This window comes from Quercus suber, unplaced genomic scaffold (assembly GCF_002906115.3).
Source record: "Quercus suber isolate HL8 unplaced genomic scaffold, Cork oak 2.0 scaffold_240, whole genome shotgun sequence".
NCBI classification, from domain to species: Eukaryota; Viridiplantae; Streptophyta; class Magnoliopsida; order Fagales; family Fagaceae; genus Quercus; species Quercus suber.
Genome location: NW_027069697.1, coordinates 356096 through 370108, shown reverse-complemented (window position 1 = coordinate 370108; position 14013 = coordinate 356096). Strand labels below are relative to the sequence as shown.

Genomic DNA, 14013 nt, shown 5'->3' with positions numbered 1-14013 from the left:
AAACCCACATGCTCTGCTTCACAAACTCATTCACTCAAGTCAAAACACAAGAAAAAGTTATTTCATACAAAGAAAGTTGTTCTCTACGTGATTAAAGTACTCGAAACTAGCATGGCTGCAGTGGTGGAAACGTGGATAGGGGAGCTAGCAAAGCTTAAAGAGAAGGTTATGGTTAAGGGCCAGAAGCCATTATTTGCAAAAGCCAAAGAAGAAGCTGTAGAAGAAAAGGAAGGTGCTACCAAGGAAGCAAGAATGGTTCAAAGAGAAAACATGTTGTCAGAAACCACAGTTTGTTTGCTTATGGACAGGTTTACTCCTTGGTGAGGCTGATCATGAAAGTGAGGTATACCAAGGAGAGGTTGCTAGCAAAGGATGAGAAGAACCAAGATCGGAATTATATATTTTTAATCCATATGCTTTTTTGTTTCATGGATTTTGAATGATCTTGTTTTGGCTTGTATGTACTAATAGTTTAGATTTTGTTCATAAGTTTCTTCTTGGGCCATGTAGAATGGATTACTTTTGATGAAATCATTGATTTTCTGGTACCCGTGACTTCTTTTTCAATTTTAAAGATGTGTTCAAACCATTTTATCATTATTGCGAAGGAAAAGATGAGAAAAAGAGAGTCGGTTAAAATGGGTGCAAGTGTACAAAGGAGAACAATTAGTTCATCAGTGAGGAAGAGTGAATTAATTCAAGTTGATAGAATAAAAAAATGTTAAAGAAAGACTTTAAATTAGCAATAGTAGAATTGTAGAAGTAACAAAAGATGAAATTTCAATTAAGGAAATTACCGTGTATATAACTTAGAATAGAATAAAATGATAGTAAAAGAATACATATGACCAGTCATGCACGATTAGTTTGATGAAGGTTCATTATCAATTTCAAAATATGAGGATTAAGGCTTAAGTAGTAGTGGCCGTTGTTGTAGTATTATTCAATAGAATGTTGTTGTTGTATTATTAAATAGGAAACTGCTAAGTTGATAGTTAAATTGGTCTATTTGTGTGATCAAAAGTGATTTTCTGAAATTATTTTTTTATTATAAAATTGTTTAGATTGTATTAATGTAGGATAATTTTTTACCTTTGAGCTTGGTGTTAATACTAATAGACCTCCTAGTATATGGAAGTGCCAATATGGATACAGGATAAATGATACTACATGACAAGGTCAGAGTGATATGTCAAATTTTTTTTTTTTTTTTGGTTGATAGGTCAGTGATATATCAATTCTTGAAAGATTATTCAACTAATTAATCTCTAAATAAAAATCATTAAACATATGAAATGTTAGTTTGAAGTATTTTATAAATATATGGTCACTAATTTGAAATACCCATGCTTTCTAAACAGCCGGTGGAAAAGAATTTGCTTAGGCAGAATGAAGATTCCATGATATTGGAAATGCTTACGGCACTAGTTCTTATTGGATTTTCTTCTTTCTTTCACCCTTGTAACTTTTATGCCCACCCTAATGTGCTTGGCAATTCATCTATGGATCCTCTATAAAATCATCCAGATGAGTGAATAAGTAACGGGACAAATTCTTCTTCAATTTTGTTCATTAGCTTTTCCTCCTTTTTCTTCTACTAGTGTTTTGTGTGCGTAGATTGGAAGATTGTGAAAGCATACATAAGGACAAACGTTGCCTCCATAATGCGAAATCATCACAAGCAAGACGTATGCGTACAATATTGAAGATTCCTATAGATATTTGTGACCATTCTAAAATATCAAAGGGTCAGCATTAAGGACATATAAGAACAGATTCTTTTAGTTGTTAAATCTGCAAGGTCCTACAAGAGTTCAATTCTAACTTTCTGAAAAAAAAAAAAAAAAAAAAAAAAAATCTAACTTTCATACATGTCAAAAATATAGTTCAATTCTAACTTTCTGAAAAAAAAAAAAAAAAAAAAAAAAAATCTAACTTTCATACATGTCAAAAATATCTAAACAGATTTTATTTTATTCTCCTATACATGTTTTGTGTGAGTACGTACAAAATTGTGCGAAAAAATGTTACTAGACTACCAAGTCATTTTCGAGCAAAAAACATGAGCTTGCCTCACTGAGTAGAAAACAACTCGTTATTTAAGTAGGGTTCCTCTTATTCATCCCACATGATATTCTCCCTTGCATATCTAAGAGCTTCATCTACTGTGTGATTTTCCAACCCGATCACTAGTGAAACAAACAACTTTTTCATTGTAAGAGAACGGAAAAGTGTCTTGAACTTCATTCCTATGTAGTGGAAGGCCCGTTGAGCTAACGAGGGATTAGTGCTGTTGGGACTATTCTGGCCGACAAAAGGCTTGAAGTCATGAAACCATTCACAATGTGTGAGAGGGACCTGTTCGATCTTTTCCACAAGCAGGTCAAACTCGTTGAGAATCAAAAGGAAGTTCTTGTTCTCAAATGTTGGATGAGTGACTATGCTTTCGAAGAGCTCTTTGCTTGCCAACATCTTGTTGGTTAAAACTCCATTACGGTCAACAGAATATTCGTCATAGTCAGTCAAGGCAACACAAAACAGGACAATATAAGTGTCATCAAACATGTCCAACCACTTGTAGTGTTCTCCGAGGCTTCTGGGATGCACTCTAATTAGTTGGTACCTGAAAATTCTTAGAAAAACTATGGTAAGATAAATCATGAAAAAAGCTCAAGAAAATAAATGACAAACAATATTCATCACCTATAAAAAAAGGGATAACATAGCACTTTGTAAGTAAATAAAGCACTGTGTATTCCATTCTCAATGCAACTAAAACATACATAGTTTAGTGGGATAATTAATTGATATTTTGTTTCCAGGAATATCCTCTAAGTTTCTGTTTAAGAAAAAATAAAAATGAACTAAGACAAACGAAACTAAAATTGAACCAGGTTTTTTTGTGTTTCAACATTCGACCACTCACGAAGTTTAAGTATTTGACATCAAAACTAGAGCCTTTTATTTTCAAGAACTATGAGAATGCAAGGGCAAGGATAAACTGAAATGAAGATCATGATATGGAAGGCTGAAGTTGCAGTTCCTTGTGTTTAACGTTTTATGAATCAAGTAGCATCAATACAAGTAAGAACAGAATTTTCATTCTTATAGTTTCCTCTGTAATGGCAGAACAGATCATAAAGACTTGTGCCTGTTAGGTACAGCTTTTTCAAATAACCCCATTTTTAAAAGGCTGAAAATTAAACTGCACCAAATGGGCACAAAAAAATATATATCTTCCAATATTTAAGAAGTTTCAATCTTGACCATGTCTTCGATTCTATGGTTGATGACTAGTTCTTGGTTGAAGCTGACTAAAACTGCATTGCCCAAAACATTTTTAACAGAAATATGGTTAAAAACAGTCATGAGGAGATTTTTACCATAGTCAATCAATCTTGATAAGGATCAAGGCGTTTTTGTTCATACATAAAATAATCAATGAAAAAAATGGGAGAACCGACCTCAGTGAACTATCATGCCGATAAGCAGGATCCAGTGAATCATCTTGTGTTGACTTGGGAAATGAAAATTTCATGCAAGTAGGGCTATTGGATGAGGTAATCCCATCAGCATACAAGATGTCCATGTCAGAGGGTTCGTAATCTGTCCTAGAAATCTCAACAGCCTGCATTTGGAAGACTTATTTAGAAAAAGAATAATTACAAAATTTTTTCTTAGTAATCATAGTTGATACACTTGCCATATTCCCATCAAAATGCACAATCTGAATGTCATAGTCAATATTAAAATGACCACTAGAACACTGTTAATTGTATAAATCTAAGCTTCAGAAATAAACAAGAATTTCTTGCATTAATTGGATTCACATAACCTCGATATCTAATTCTAAACATGACTGGATCAATTCAGTCAAACTGGGTGCCTTGTTCAAGTTTTATTTTTTGTAATAAGTAAAGAAATATTTTCATTAGAAATAAAAAATACCTAGTACACCGCTGGTGTACTAAAAGAGAAGTACAATCAATGCTTTCAAATTTTTAACAAAAAAGCAGAACTAATGCTTTCAAGTTCATCTCTATATCCCCTCTAATTTTCATTTCAAACCAACAAGAAAACCCAAACCCCACACAGCATCCTCTCCCTTTCCCAAAAAATTCTGCTACAACTGCAGAACTTATGATGTACAATAAAATCCTTATTCCAAACACATGATTCATACCCAATATTAGGAACAAGGGATACAAGAAAACATTAATGACCCTTGAAACAATCAAGAATGGCTGGCAAGAATTAGCACACCCCAAGATTACTAATGCAGCAGCTACATCTAAAAGCTGAAGGATGATGCACTTTAAAGTAACAAAATAATTTAAACTGATACAAGAGAATTTATACTGTTATTCTACTTATCACTGTGAAACAAGCTATAATTGTGAAGATTGGTAAATTCAACCAGAAATCATCAATAACTCATCATAGGGGATTTAAATAATTAAAAAAGAAGGAAAAAAAAAAAAAAAAAAACACTTATTGGAGGTTTTGTCTTAGAAATGAAAGAAAGAGAGAGAGAGAGGGCACAGAGAATAATCTCACCCGATCTAGGAAATAAGTAGCTACTCTAGGTAGCATCTGTAATTCAGTCCTCCGGTTGTATGTGGCTTGAATGGCTGCATCCTTCCACATCTCCTCAATAAAAGGTGCATATTCACAAGCAGCAGCTGGAATATGGCTTCCGAATTATTTGACTGCAAAACTTGGAGGAGCCAATCTGAGAAAGCTCTCACTCTTGCCCTGATGGAATAGATTGTTGTATCATCAATCTGAATTGTGTCACCTGTTGAGAATAGAATAATTTAGACTATACTCTAGATAAGTGTTAAAAGTGCAAGCAACATCCCACAGCAGAGTTGCATAACCCAAGCCACAGAGGTAGCAGGTGGTGCAGCAGCTGCTGATGAGGGATGCACTAGCCACGCCACAAGGGTAGCAGGCAGTGCAGCAGTTGCTGATGATAGAAGAACTGGTCAAGCCACAAGGGTAGCACTCAGAGCAGCATTTGCAGATGAGGAGTGCATTGCTCAGACCATGAGGCTTGCATCAAAGGCCTTGAATAGCATAGAAGTCCTGGAACTAATTGAGGCAATGCCACATCATGAATTCTTCATCCAAGATCATTGAAGAAGTTAGTTCCGTGAATCTAGGAGGTGGTTGCTCAAAGATTGACACATGTACAGTTTCTAGAAGTTTCAAATAACTGCTTTTTGCGCCTTTAGGGAGTTAGTTATATTTTTCTGTGTATATAAAACAGAGCATAGTATGTATTGATTCATTCATTCCATTTCTTGTAATTCTCTCTCAATCAATGAAATCCTCTCAATTCTATTTAGATTTCCCTCAGTTTTTTACAATAAACTCCTGAAGGAAAATCTTAACAGTAATATAATAATGTAATTTGATCAACAAAAGGTACACCATAACTTCACATGACAGGAAAGGAAAGGATTTCGAACCAATAGGAACATCAAAAGTATTTGTAAAGAGCATGGCGCTAATCCACCACAATAGAACTGGTTTTGAGCTGTTTAAATAATTAGCCATTTGGACAGATTATTTTGGAAACCTCTAGTGATCAGTATTATACGCATAAAAATCACAACAAAGGCATTAGAAATTTGTCAGCTACATGCGGTAAAAGGTAATCTAAACACAAATTTTGCATTTGACCTTTATTTCCCTTAAATTGTTCAAGACGTACCCAATTTCCCTCTGGTTATTTACTAGAGGGAAAGTACACATGCTACTAAGATACAAACCTCCCTGTTGCTGGATCCTAGACTATCACCAAAGTGTTCAACTACTCCCCGATTGCCAAGTAATTAAGGATCACAGAGAAATTCAAATAGATAGCTATCTCAAGATATTCTTGAGTCCATCCTTGACATGTACTCTATGTACTTTCTCAAGTTGGAAGAATGAGAAAACAAAGAATAAGATTTTTTTTTGGAATAATTGAAAAAGTCCAGTGATCAACCACTCGGCTTCTATAGTGTACAGGATGGTCAAGATGTGGTTCTGTTAAATTGGGGATTCAAAGAATCCAATTCATGTAGCTATGCAAATATTTCCCACTAGTCATGTTGTTAAATGGAGAAATTGTAACAGAAACAGTAGGGGAAAATAAATATCCCAAATAAAAATAATAATTAATAATAAACAAGTTGTTTCCTCTTTATTCCTGGAAAAGCTCTGTGAGACAGAACTCTAGAAGAACAGGTGGAAGGACTTAAATGCTTTTATGGTAACTGCTAGAATGATAGTTATGTGCCCAAATTTATAATTTCCAAACAACTTAAGCTTTTGGACAAGAGTTAGTTTATCATTGTATCATAGTAGGTGATCATGAGTTTGAATCTTGTCTCCACTCTTTCTCCCATTCAAAAATTAAAAACTCCCATGTATTGGACCCTGCTTAGGGGGGAATTAAAAACTCCCATGTATTAGCATTTAAGCTCTATAAAAAAGAAAATTAAGTAGAATCAACTCTTATCATACCTGAAGGTCCAGACCTATCAATAACACAACTTTTCCTTTTCTCAAGCAAACTTTCTTCTTCAAATTGTTCTCGTCCCTCAAGAAGTATAGCGAGATATCCAAATAACTTTCTTTGGATCGAAAACTTGATAGTTTGGCGCTCATCTTCGGAGAAAGGAATACCATGCATAATCTTGGCCTAATATAAGCAAAAACAGTGTTTCCATTGTCACCAAAAATTAAAACACCATTTAACAATACAAATGAATGTAAAGGTTTAACTGTATCAAAACCACATTTTCAGTATTGGTGTTTTTAACACCACTAGAGAAATTGTTGGTTATCATCAATGTTTCCCTGCATTAGTTAATTGACTTTGATGGAATAGTATACACAAAAAGAATATGAATAAAACATAATAAGTTTTAATCTAGTTTATGGTAACATATAATCCTCAAATAGGGAGAAATAAATTACTGCCACAATACGCTAATCTAACCTTTGCCATCACATTTCACAAGGATTTCAACATAATTATAAAATTGGTTGAGTATTATTGTATTGAGGATAAAGAACTAAGCTACGAGATGTTCACTAAAGTTTAATTTACCGTATATGAATATTTTACCTGTTTATATATCGTACTTGTGCCAGATTTGTCATAACCAACTAAAAGAAATTTATGAATAGATTTCTGTGCAAGGTTGTCGCGGATTTCTCCATTCACTTCTTTCCGAGAAGGATTCTCAGAACGAGGAGGAACTGGCAGAGACAAGACTGCACAAAATAGCTTTGTTCTAGTCTGTAAAGAGAGTATTTGCACAATTATTTAAGTGTAATAAGATGAACTGGGTAAAACAAGCATGTGAATGTGCATCAGTATGCAAATTTACCATGTCCCATATTTTACCCTTTTCAATCAGCCCCTCTTCCTGGCATGTCCCGTCTTCTCTCACCGAAAAGTGAGGCTTTCCTTCACACGGCACCCCAGCCGACTGTAAACATTTATAAGAACAGCATCGATCTTACATGTTTAAAAAGCGCATTACAATCCAAAACAACCCGACTGAATTGAGCACACCAACCTTTAGCATCCAAAGCTCTTCTTTTGTTATCTCCTTGTTATTTATCAATACATTTGTGTTTCCGTTGCTAGCATTTCTCTTGATGTGGCCCCCAACATCCAGGTGGCAGGTAATAATCTGGGAAGGCTTTTGTCGTTCCTGTTTGTTAATGTATATAGTGTTGTGGGCTTTAGGCCCAGTTAGGTTACTTGTATAGCACACATATTTACTTGTACTGCACACATATGCCTCCTATATAAAGGCACCTATGTACATTCTTTTATCAAGAAATACAATACAATTATTCAGTATTTCTATCATGGTATCAGAGCCACTGCTCTGACATTTTCTTAGCAGTCTTGTCTTTATTGGTGACTCCATTCTTAGCATCGCTTCCGCCATCATAGCAGCCGCCGCAGCCTTTCGCCGTTGAATCTCCGACGTCTTCCAGCCGTCATCTTTGGATTCCGGACCTGCAGCCGCCGTTGTTGAGGAGTCTTGCGCTACAAAGACCACTGCCTGTTGCATCACCGCCGCAATATTGCTCCGATAAAGTTTGTGAAGGCACCACAGAGATCCTCTTGCACCGATCTACACACTCGTGGAAGCCTCGAAGCCATCGGAGACGGCACGCGCCCCCACGCGCCACTCAAAGGTTCTGCGTCGCTACGCACGCACTCCACGCGCCTCCCACGCGCCACTGCATAGCTGGGTTCCTCCTCACGCGCCCCCACGCGCCGACCCTACAGTGCCACGCGTCCTCACGCGCTCTCACGCGCCGTGTCTGCTCACTCACGCGCGCCACGCGCCTCATGCGCGTTACTGCTCTCCACGTCAGCCCTAGCTGACGTCTGCGCCTTGTCATCAGCTGACGTCATCTCACAGTCAGCCTGCTGACGTCATCTGTTGACTTAGCCACCGTTGACCGTTGACTTTGACCCGAGTTGACCGTTGACTTTTTGCCAGAGTTGACTTTTGCAATTCAGGTGCTCCTTACCCAGTTTTTCGCGTAGATTTCATTTTTGCAGTCCATTTTTGCATATTTTGCTTCTAAATGAAGAATAAGGACAGGTCTTCTTCTTATTGCAACAATCGTCGCTGCCATTCCATCAAACGTTTTTGCAAATTTTGCAAACGTTTTGGCCATAATATTGAGACTTGCTATCAGCGCAACAAATCAGCTGTTTCTACTTCTGCTGCTACAGTTGCTAACATTGAGAGTGTCCAACCCATGGCTCCTGTCTCTGCACAGTCTCAGTCTTCTGGTCAATGTAGGAATACATTAGGCTTTGTATGATAACCTTCAAACCACAGTAACCCATGGTATTCTACAAAAGCATAGTCTACACATTTATGGCAATATCCTTATATATTCAATCACTTCAAAAATTATTAGATAATTCGGGAACACGAACATGATACTCCATCCTCCCATATGAATGGTAAATCCTACCATAAATTTAATTAGTAGGACACACTATTATGTAGGAGGGAGTCTCACACTACCATGTCATTGTACCCTTCGAGTATTGAATAATATTCCAATGGCTACACGTTTATGATACTATTAGCTATCCTATTTCTTTTTTATTTTATTTTTTAAACAAATACTAGGAAACCACCTACTTCTTTTGAAACTTAAGGACAGGTATGAGAGAGTTTCCACTTTAGAGTTGCAATCAATTTGCTCATGCTAATGAGGATATATATTTCAAAAAGCGCCTTTAATTACTTTCCCTCACACTATCATTTCGTAAAGAAGTACTTCTCTAAGAACTTTGAAGTAGACGACTCAATTTTGATCATGTATATTCTAGCACCATGAATCAATCCACTATTTTTTTTATTTTTTTGATAAGTTAATCCACTAAAATATTAGCTTTTGGGTATAATGTGAAAAGGACAAAGTTTGGCTCCAAACATTTTTTGGAGCTAGACTATCTATGTGTATTATTTAAACAAGTCACATAACTCGTTGGAACAATCAATCACTCATCAAAAGAGTCATTTGACTAATGAATGGTCTCTTTAATTGCAGCATAACTAGGTTCGAGCCCATTTGGAGCCAAACTTTTTCCATGTGAAAATGGGTTTACCAACGAGTTTGTTAGTCGGTGTTTAAAACTTTAAAATATAACATTGGTAAAACAGTACCCAACAAAAGCAACAGAAAAATTTTGAGTTTGAATGAAGAATTTAATTCAGAAACTGACCTTATAATGAGGAGGAAAACAATGTTTTAATTTCACTCTCAGGCACAGACCAATTACCGTTGCCATACTGCAGTGCTGGATGGTTGGCGTGAAAGTTATCCTATTAAGAAAATATATGAAATTTTAGTACTGCAAAATGAAAAATATAATATTCCTAATAAACAGTAAAAATAATAATAATAAAAATTGAATACTGGATCATGATTCATGCATCTGAATACTAAACGACAAGTTAGTTAATTTCAATTGTACTGAAACTGATGAAGAAGCTAAAGAAATGAAATCGGAGGTGATGGATTAGAACTACTCACAGAATACGACCGAGCTTTTCATCAACGGTGATTGATTCCTCGGAAAGAACACTGAGCTGTTCCAAAGAGTACGGATGCTCCGGATCTCTTATATCCCTCACGAAATTTACCAATACGAGTCAAAGATACCAATTTCTTTTATTAAATATAATATATATATAAATAATAATCAGCACCAAGATACTAAACTGATCTCAAAATACGAAGTGTAAATAGCTTTAGCTTAGCTGAGGTATAGAAAGAAAGGAACCTAGATAGAAGACTATATAGTATGGTATTATTGAAAACAAGAAAAAATAAAAAAAGAAGAAGAAGAAGGATATCATAGATTTCTAGTGGATCAACGGCGTCGTCGCCGTGAGGATCTTCGGTGCGAGCGACTCTTTCTTTCTTAGCGTGAACCACGGGGTTCGCATTGATCAGACCCAGCGTCATCTTTTCTCTCTCTTTCTCTCACTGTCTGTCAAATGATTTTGCCCAAACACTGATTAGTTCACGGAGCAGCTACTGAATAGGCGAGTTCGCAAATGGTAATTATCTATGGGAATGTCAACAAGCATTGCAAGAAAGCGAGTTATTGTGGGCCAGTTAGTAAAAATGAATAAAAATTTGATTAAATACCGAAAATGACTTGAAAATACTGTTGAAAACTTGAAATTGTAAACAAAATTTGGAGTTAATAATAATTTATAGTTGATAAATTGTTATTAATTGTTACCAGTAGATAAAAAAATAATATAAATATAATATTTTTGTGAGGTGTGAACATAAAGTCTAGAATTTAAGTTCAATTATATACATTTAAATTAAATTAAGGTAGGGTGAAATTTTTATCTTGTATAAAAATAATAATAATAATAATTCCTGATCAGCATCAGCATGCCACGTATATATATATATCTTTTTCGAGATTGCCACAGAAAACACTCCATGCGTCGCTTGTATACCAGTGCGGTGCAGGCCATTTTCCCGTGATTACCAAAAACTGTTTCTATGGGCTGCACATTTGCATTTTGTTTTTTCCTAAACACTTGCACATGTTTGATGGAACACACACAAAAAAAAAAAAAAAAAAAAAAAAAAAAGAGAGAGAGAGAGAAGAAAATATTTCTCTTTGGTGTGTTTGAATATAAAAAGGAAAGAAGAAAATGAGAAAAATATGAGGGGGGCATATTAGTAATTTTGATGATATAAATGTCAAAAGTCCTATGATATCTCTCTCACTTTCCGCCTAATTTTGTCTAATAGCAAACAACTAGGCCCCACGAAAATGTTTTCACTCCAATTTTGCTTCTTTTCCCTTCTTCCCTCTCATTCTTTCTAATCCAAACATATCCTTAGAATTTAGAACTATCGCACAGTGAACACGGTTGAAGTTTACTAGCATTACCTCATCTTCTTTGTAAAAATAAGATATTTGGCACGCTTGGAGTTGGAATTTCGTACACACAAAATTTATGAGTGTTTTAGCATGATAATAAAAACAATCATTGTGGAATTCTTTGTAAAATAAGAGATTTGGTACATTTGGTGTTTGAATTCCATTTTCACAAAAAATTGATGAGTGTTTTTAGTTTAATGATAAAAGCAATCATCATAGAATGGGTGCTATAGATTAAAATTTTATCAAATCTATAAAAAAAAAAAAAAAAAAAAAAACAATATGGTCTCAAATATCCAATAATGATTGAATTACAAAGAAAAATACTAACTTATAGTATTATTAATAATTTAAATTTTTTGTATTTTATATTAATTGAATGCTTTATTTTAGATTTTGAGATTTAATTTGAATTAGTTAGTTTAATTTTTTGGTTTTTGAAAGTTAATTTTGATGAAATTGGAATACCATACCAAATTTTAAATTGTAATCATTTATTGAATAATCAAATTAAATCACTTATGTGAAATTTGTGGTAAGCCTTAACTCCTTTTTAAGTTTGAGCTAACAAGCACGAAAATTTTTAGAATAAAAAATGCTTGAGTTCACCGGATCAAAATTGCACATAAAATTGTGCGTTCTTCACAGTTTGCATCTAAAATTCCCTTCACAAAGAGAGTGAGAGAGAGAAGTCATCATTTGATAGGTCCTTCAAATATTCTCATTCATAGTTTACAAATGGTGCGGGCAAGGGAAACTTACCACTCAATTTCTCTCTCTTTGAAAACAAAAAGTACCACCCAGATAGAGCTCGATCAATTTCTAATTTTCTACTAGATTCGAATTTTATCTAATTTTTTTTTTTTAATTCCCCAACATCGTTTTGCAAATTTTTCATGGGTGCATCAGTTTAACTGATCGGTTAAACTGATGCACCCATGAAAAAATTTGCAAAACGACGTTTCATTATGTTTTTTGTATTATCTGTAACTTAATAGTATGATTTATCTAATGATTTTATCACTATGCATACTACAACTGTTTGTAGTGTAGAGTGAATTTTTTGTAAGGGTGATTAATTTTGCCACTCAGCCATGCAACATGCCAGTTTGTAAGCTTGAAAATTGTCTGATGGTAAATCCAAACAAAATATTGAATGATTGCTATATCAAGTTTCAGCCTTTCGTTTTTTTCTTACCAAATTTTAACCCAAGTTTGATTTTAGTCATTCTGGACACTCTTATTCTTCAATTTGATTATTAAAAGCTAATTTTTCAACTTATGCTACTTAAGTCCACAATTTGGATTAAGATGCTGACAGAGGCTGACTATTTGGTGTTGCTGGGTAAAATAAAGCATATTCTTTTTTATTCTATAGACAAATACAGATACAAAAGCAAAAGGGAAAAAAGGAGGTTGTAAATTATTCAAAAAGTAGAAAATAATAAAACTAGCAAGGCCACCAGAAAATGTAGAGATATTTCTACGGCTAGGCACTACTGCTGAAGTTAAATAAATTGTTCTCAAACAAACCCTTAGTTTAGTTATAATAGTCTAGCACAAGTTCCATGCCCCAATTGCCATGCTTTAACCCATTTTTCACTTCTTAGCAATTGGCAACCTCCTCACTACTAGTGATAGTGATCACAACAATTAACCTAAATGATTTAAGCGAAAAGAGAACTTCATGGATGGCAATACATATGTAGTGCTTTTAGGCATCACTTGCTAGCTAAAATATTACACCACTTCTATTCTTAAATTGAAATGCAGTTCCTCACTTCCTCCACCTATCTATTATGTTGTCTTTGCTGCCTTCAACCAATAAGATTGTATGTTGTTGAGGGTAAAATTTTGATGTTTTCAAATAGAATATGAGGTAGCCAAGCAGAAACTCGATAATGGGCTCTTGAAATAAAGCCCAAAGGCTTTCAGTGTCGTGTAAGCCTGCCCAAACAAGAGATAAAGGCTGCATCTTGACAAGAAGACAACAATAAAGCCCAATAAACATGTTACTGTTGTTAGTTTGTTATATTATTAGTCTTCTTACAGCATCATAGTTCAAATCAGTCCTCCAATAGTAGAGTAATTGCAATAGGGTAAACTATATTCAATTATTAAATAAATTTAATAAAACATTAACTTGAGGAGATTCTTGTGTATTTGTTCAATCGGGTCCACAGTACTCGCAGCCATCATTACATTAATATGAAGAAAAAATTCCAAAAAAGTCTCAAACACATTATAGCATCTCATAGTAAAACAATAAGTAAATATTAGTGGTTGCATAGTGATGAAAAATGAGTTATTTGGCATGATATGAAAGGAGAGAGAGATCCCAGCTCAGTGCAGCAAGTATTAAACTAAGATTTTTGTGAGTATGTGTGCATAAGGCATGAATGGAGTAATGTGGGCTATTATGAGTGAGTGGGATAGGATTAATACTAAAGTTAAGACTTTAGTGAGTGGTGGGTTGTTTGTGACTAATTGGAAGACATTTATAAGCTGTAATTGTGTAGAGGGGGGGGGGGGGGGGGAAGGAATATCTG

At 34.8% G+C, this 14013-nt stretch overlaps 1 protein-coding gene and 1 pseudogene across 1 annotated transcript; both read right to left on the bottom strand.

The window, feature by feature from the left end:
• Positions 1 to 1894: 1894 nt before the first annotated feature.
• Positions 1895 to 8087, bottom strand: LOC111982991 (extra-large guanine nucleotide-binding protein 1-like; annotated as a pseudogene).
• Positions 8088 to 9138: 1051 nt separating this feature from the next.
• On the bottom strand, positions 9139 to 10627 carry LOC111998786 (protein AE7-like 1). Its single transcript, XM_065780584.1, has 3 exons — positions 10407 to 10627; positions 10084 to 10189; positions 9139 to 9872 (listed from the first exon to the last, which is right to left on the bottom strand). The coding sequence occupies exons 1-3, from the start codon at positions 10516 to 10518 to the stop codon at positions 9761 to 9763; spliced, it is 330 nt and encodes a 109-aa protein (XP_065636656.1). The 5' UTR covers positions 10519 to 10627; the 3' UTR covers positions 9139 to 9760.
• Between the last annotated feature and the right edge of the window lie 3386 nt (positions 10628 to 14013).